Source organism: Chiloscyllium plagiosum, unplaced genomic scaffold (genome assembly GCF_037043375.1).
Source record: "Chiloscyllium plagiosum isolate Xiang-an unplaced genomic scaffold, Cpla_swu_hap1 HiC_scaffold_51, whole genome shotgun sequence".
Taxonomy (NCBI): domain Eukaryota; kingdom Metazoa; phylum Chordata; class Chondrichthyes; order Orectolobiformes; family Hemiscylliidae; genus Chiloscyllium; species Chiloscyllium plagiosum.
Window position 1 is genome coordinate 4,790,555 of NW_028270189.1, and position 6,515 is coordinate 4,797,069.

The 6,515-nt window shown below is 39.3% G+C and overlaps 1 protein-coding gene across 1 annotated transcript; it reads left to right on the forward strand.

Annotated features, from left to right (window-relative positions):
- Window positions 1-3,037: 3,037 nt before the first annotated feature.
- LOC148134951 (putative G protein-coupled receptor 139) lies at window positions 3,038-6,196 on the forward strand. Its single transcript, XM_087985238.1, has 2 exons — window positions 3,038-3,107; window positions 5,280-6,196. Exons 1-2 carry the CDS (start codon window positions 3,038-3,040, stop codon window positions 6,194-6,196), a joined length of 987 nt encoding a protein of 328 aa, XP_087841364.1.
- Window positions 6,197-6,515: the final 319 nt, after the last annotated feature.

Below are 6,515 nucleotides of genomic sequence, written 5' to 3' on the forward strand. Positions count from 1 at the left end.
TTCGAAATATCATAATTAAGCCTAGTTTGAATAGACTGATTGCTGTCGGTATTCTTTCTTCGGTTGTTTGTGTTTCATTCCGTAATTATGCGAGCAAATGTTTTTCTGCTTTAATAACGGGTAGTCGACCTAGTTAACTTACGCCCGGTAATTTCACTGTACACATAACGAAACAATTTACAAATTTACGGCCTGGGCTGCTTGCTTAAGAACGTTTTCAGTGGTCTGACATAATCCATTAAATACTGGGGGCTCTTCGCAGAATTTCAAACGCCGAGTGGTAGGTGCTAGTATCTTTATTTCGGGTGTTGGTTTGGTTGGGAAGACAAAGTTTGAGATAACAATGGCTCTTTCAGTCGCCGAGAGTTTCTGGAGGTGGACAAGGTGACTTTGCAAGTTTTACAGCAGGTGAGTAAGACCAAACTGCTGGAATTATCAGAAAATTTGGAATTGGAGCTGCCTCCTTCTGTGAGGAAAGGACAGATAATTAAAGCAGTAGCTCAGTTTTTAAAAATTTGCTGGAAAATCCATCAGAATTTGTAGAGATGGCAAAAATTCAGTTGCAATTGAAGGAGCTTGAGTTAGAGGCGAGAGATAAGGAAAGGGCAGCAGAAATGAAACTGTTTCAGATGCGATTAGAATCAAAAAGAGAAACAAAGAGAAGAGTTTGAACTTCAGAAAATGACACATGAAAAGGGAAGTCAGGTTAATGGCTAGAGATAGAGGTCCAAGGTGAGCTTTGTGTTAAGAGCAGAGAGTTAAATCGGCAAAGGTTAGCCGCTGAATTGGCCGATGATTATGAGATGTTCCAAAAAAAATATTTTGGCTTCCAAAATCAATTTCAGTCCATGAGGGCTTGAAACTGGTCAAAACGAAAACCTCACGTGGAAAGGGTAAGATAAATCTCAATGACGATCACAAGGATAACTTACCACAGGGTAAAATAAAATGATAAGAAGTTTTCATTGTCATAAACTGGGCTGTTTGTATGACTGGGCGAGGAGAAAGCCAGATGTGGGAACACAGGACAAGCCTGGAAGTTTTGTTTGCCTGTTAACAACAAGCACAAGGGAAATTAGCCGATGCCCTCAGAGTGTACAAGATTATCAGAGGCTGATTAATGAAGATGTACCAGATCTGCTGAAAAATGTACATGCAGGGGTAAAGTTTGTTCACATCAGCCAGGAGTAGCAGACGAAGAGATTACGATATTAAGGGACACAGGATTCTCTCAGTCTGTGATGTTGAAGGATGAGGAACAATGTACCCCTGACGTACTATTGCCAGAAAACGTACTGGTAGCGATAATCCATGGTGAGGCAAAAAGTGCTAAATTATTTAATGTGAGGTTGGAATGTCCAGAAAAGAGTGGAGCATTTCTGGTACGAGTATGACACAAGCTCTCAGTTCAATGTATATAATTTGTCCTTTCAAATGATATAGCTGATTCACTGGTAGGCGTGCTGCCTATTTCAGTTGGTAAGCCTTTGGAGACTTAGGTTACTGAAGCACTGCAGGAGACTTATAAGGAAAATTTCACCGATTGTGTCTTAACGAGGTCACAGAGGCACAAATGAATCAACGGATTTCAAAATGTATCGACAAGGAAGCTGAAAGAGATTTATATGATATTTTGTTTGATAAGGTAAGTAGGACAGAATAGGAGAAATAGGTAAACGTGCAAGGTTCCTTAGCTCTGCTAAGCCCGTTGAGTTGTGGCAGAAAGAGTTGTGAAAAATTAAACCAGTTGCACCATTAGGCATGTATAGAAATGGAGAGTGAATGCATCCCTGTGTGAAATTACCTGAAAAATGATGTCTTAAAGAGGAAATGTTGACCATTACTCATTCAAGCAGATGAGAAATGGGCAAAAGTTCATCAGATTGCTTTGATTATAGCCTATGGAAAGGAGGTGCTACGCGTTTCAAATGAGTTACCACTTGGAGAACCTGTACGGGTGAGGAAAACAGTCTAAAATACAAAGCCATTTTTATTGGCGTGGAGTACACAAGGATGAAATTGAACTTTGCCAAACATATCACACATTTCAGCTAATCGAACAATCACAGGCAGCAAGAGAACCTGTACCTTTCGTACTTATTCCAGCATTTTATGAAATTTGCACGAGAGTTTTCTTACCCAATCCCAATTCAGAGTGAGTAGAATGGACCTTAAATACGCCTGCTCAGGTATGAATACTGCTACCGAACAACTTTGCTGTTTCTGTCCAAAAGTTGCATGACTGAATCAAATATTCACCACTTTCGTGCCGGTTCTTGCCTCGGAGCTTCCAGACCACATTGTCTGCTCTCGTCTACCACCACCCCAACCCCCACCCCGATCACTGATGGACTTGCGAAAGTGCGCCAGATTATGAACACTCCTATGTGTGTACTTATTAACTTATATTTGATGTTGCCTTTCAGGAAGCTCACGATACTTCACAGATCCACCAACTAATTCTAGTGGCATGGAAACCATGGCGATTGAAGCTGATAGATTTGTTGCAGCCTCCATTCGCCTGCACAGCAGATGTGTTCAAAGTAACGTCGCCTGCCTTTTCCACTGCTGAGTTCTTGATTGCAATGTTCTTTGTCAGGGACATCACCCTCGATCTTACCACCATGGGTAACTCCACCAGGAGCAATGCTACAGCCAACATCGTTGAGGAGATCTGAGGGCCACCCACGCTTTTCTACCACGACAAACTGACAATACACAGGGAGTGGATTTGGGAAAAAAAACAACCTTTGACCGGACATGATTACCAAAATATGATGGTTGTTTGCATATAAATTTAAGTATATTCCTTCGATAGAGATTAGCTGCTATTTTAAATTTATAATGTAAAACCATGGCTTAAGTTAAAGCATTAAAAAAAGCACCCTACAACAGCTGCAGTCATTTGTTCACTTCATTAAATGCAATTAACTTAAAGGATTAAGTCATGTATTTTTTTCCCTGGAGCCCATCGGAACGAATAACAGTAACCATTTTATCGGTGTAGTTCAGATTTCTTTCAAAGCTTCTGATAGAAATGCATGGAGTACCATCAGGTCGTGTATTTATCATTTACTATCCAATCATTGCAGCTATCGGGATTCCAGGTAAAATGTTAGCATTTATTCATGAAACATTAGTTCACAACAGTAGTCCATCTGTCTTTACAGTATCGTTGCTCTACGTTCAAATTAATTCGCTGTATTTCATAATATTTATTTTCCATCACATTGGTATAATGTATTTTGTGTAACTGATGTTGTTTGTCATATTTCCCTGTGCACGTTTCAGTTTAACTATATTAATTCGCTATTGCACCACCGTAATTTCTGTATTTGATATTGCCTTTTTTACTCATTTTCCGCAATATTTACATAGAACATAGAACAATACAGCACAGAACAGGCCCTTCGGCCCACGATGTTGTGCCGAACATTTGTCCTAGCTTAAGCACCCATCCATGTACCTATCCAATTGCCGCTTAAACATCACCAAAGATTCTGACTCTACCACTCCCACAGGCAGCGCATTCCATGCCCCCACGACTCTCTGGGTAAAGAACCCACCCCTGACATCTCCCCTATACCTTCCACCCTTTACCTTAAATTTATGTCCCCTTGTAACACTCTGTTGCAACACTCTTTCAGTATTCTTTACCTATTTATTTTGCTTTCATAGTATCCAATCTCTCTGAATCAGTAACAATTTCATTGCTTTCATAAAGTTATTTATCCTCTTTACTGCTAACATCTTAACGCTGAATGTGGTTCTCTTATTTGATTGAGACAATTCTTGCAATGAAGAACGGGGCTGTTATCCCTTTGGCAATGACATCGTGGTTTTAACAATCTTGTTGCAGGGGAAACATTAAGAAAATGTTTTGAGGAATTGATATTTTCCATCTCATGAATCTTCAGAGTATATCATTCATATACGAACTTCAATTATAATACTGCCGTTATTAGTGTGAATGAACTAAAATATTTATATAAATGTATTACGATATGTTGTTCTATTGAACTTGACAAATTTGTGATAAGTACAACAAAGTACGTGATGCGTTGGACTGAACCAGTGGTTCAGTTCTAGCTGAAATCAGTAGATAAGTGTGGAGAAAGTGCGTTATTATCATGCTGATGATGGCAGATATATGATTGGTGCTTTATTTGCCATTAAACAGAACGTTGATATTTTCTGCTCGGTTGTGAGTCCGCCTTCAAATGTTCGCAACAACAGCTTCAGTGTGTAAGCATTCATGTAGACCGAAATTTTGCTCTTTCCTAACTCTCAGGACACTCACTTTTCTTGAGAAAATCAAAAAAATCCTTGAAAATTTCAGCAAGCCTGTTAGCATCTGTGGAAATAAAACAGACATACAATTTTGAATCCAGTGGCACTTCCTCAGAATTGGCAGTTTTTCTGTCGTCAATTTCAATCAGTTATTCATTCAGTTCTTCACGCAGTCTCTCCTTCTTCATATCCACTTCTGTAGTTGGATCGAAATGGTGAAATCTTGCATTTAGTATTGTATTCAGCTAATTACGTGTGGCAAACCCTTGGACTTCCCCATCTTTATTTTTTCCACCTTCAGTGACACTCCACCCCAACTGGAAAACCTCAGATTTGCAAGTAAAGCTTCTTAATTCAAATAAACTGTCAAGGAGAGAAAAGAAACTGCAGTTGCTAGATACCAGTGTCAATGAGTGTAGTGCTGGAAAAGCACAGCCGGTCAGACAGCATTCTGATGAGGGGCTGATATTTGAAATGGCGAATCTGCTGTTCCTCAGGTACTGCCTGACTGGCTGCGCTTTTCCAGCACCACACTCGATAAAATTGACAAGCCTCAAGACAGCGCAGTGCAACAAAGCGGCTTCACAAGGTTGGCCAATGTTCTTTTCTTGGAATGAGTTGACAGCACATGTGAATTTTCATGGATGACTTCAACTCCAAAGACCCTCGATGATGATAAAGTTGCATTTCCATGTTGTACTCCATGCTTTGTGGCAATTTGGTCATATTTTCCAATTCATTTGTTTATTTGTTGGATTTTCTAATTGTTTTTGTGCTTTAATATCTGACTGATCGGACTCTTGTTAACGCACACGTGTATATTGCAACCAAGACTCGAAAATTATTCGGTGAAAGGTAGATTATGTTTGCATCTTAATGTTTACTGTTGACACATTAATTCTTCATGTCTGTTCTTTTTTTTTGTTTTATTAAGAGACAGTAAAACCATTTCTCTTGTTCTCACCCTACGTTTTCTCTCTACATTGCAGCTAATCTAGTTGTGATTCTGACTCTATGTCACAGAAGATGTGGTCTTTCTCGATGTATAATTTATTACGTGGTGGCCATGGCAGCAACAGATCTATTCGTCATGGTTACGGCAGTACTACTGAACCGCATAGCTGGAATTTATTTTCCATCTAGTTTCCTGTCAATTACACCAGTGTGCAGTCTGCGTAATGCATTAAATTTTGCAGCCATAGATAGTTCTGCTTGGTTAACTGTGGCGTTCACCTTTGATCGATTTGTGGCCATTTGTTGTCAGAAGCTGAAAATAAAATATTGCACTCAGAAGACAGCAGCTTGGGTTATAGGATCCGTGTCTATGCTATCCTGCTTTAAAAATATCGCCAGATATTTTGTTTATAAACCAACATATATTATTAATGATATGCCTTGGTACTGTGGTATAAAAGCAGTTTTTTATACATCACCTGCGTGGATTGTGTATGATTTGATTAGTTCCATTTTAACCCCATGTGCTCCATTCATTCTAATTTTACTCCTAAATGTTCTGACAGTGAGACACATTCTAGCAGCTAATGCAGCCCGCAGAAGACTCTGGGTCCAAAGCAATGGAGAGAATCAAATTGACCCAGAGATGGAGAAGCGAAGAAAGTCAATAATTTTGCTTTTTGCCATCTCTGGCAGTTTCATTCTGTTGTATGCATTATATTTTATAACAATACTGTATGTCCGCATTTCAAATGCGACTTATTCATCTGGGTCCAATTCCAGCGTTTCCACATTTATTCTCAATGAAGTAGCATTTATGCTTCAGTTTTTGAGTTCTTGCACCAATCCGTTTATTTATGCTGGAACGCAGAGGAAATTTAGAGTTGAGTTAAAAAATGCGGTGAGATATCCACGCAACCTGTTTTTCCAAATTTTTCAATCTCCAAAATAGAAACGCCTACCATGAACTATCTCTACTTCACCACCTCATCTTTATTGTGCCAGAAGGAAATTACAGCTCAGACATTTGAAGGACAGGTTCACCTATAATCGAGATTAATTTGTTTGTAATTATTTTTCAAGCATTTTTGGATAATAGCAGAGGCGAGCCATTAACTAATGAATTTGTCAGATATATAGAAGTGACTCCAACTTTCTGGTTTGACAGGGTGCAGTTCCCCCCTCTCTTCAATTTTTACCATGTCACCTGTGCGCATTTTATTTGGTCTAGTGTTACTGGAACAGCCTCAGCACTTATTGTTCGTTCCTGG

Excerpts from the sequence above, each read along its gene's own strand:
- LOC148134951 (XM_087985238.1), top strand. The coding sequence starts at position 3,038 with ATGCATGGAGTACCATCAGGTCGTGTATTTATCATTTACTATCCAATC. Across the intron at positions 3,108-5,279 it reads TGCAGCTATCGGGATTCCAG|CTAATCTAGTTGTGATTCTG; the intron begins GTAAAATGTTAG and ends TCTACATTGCAG.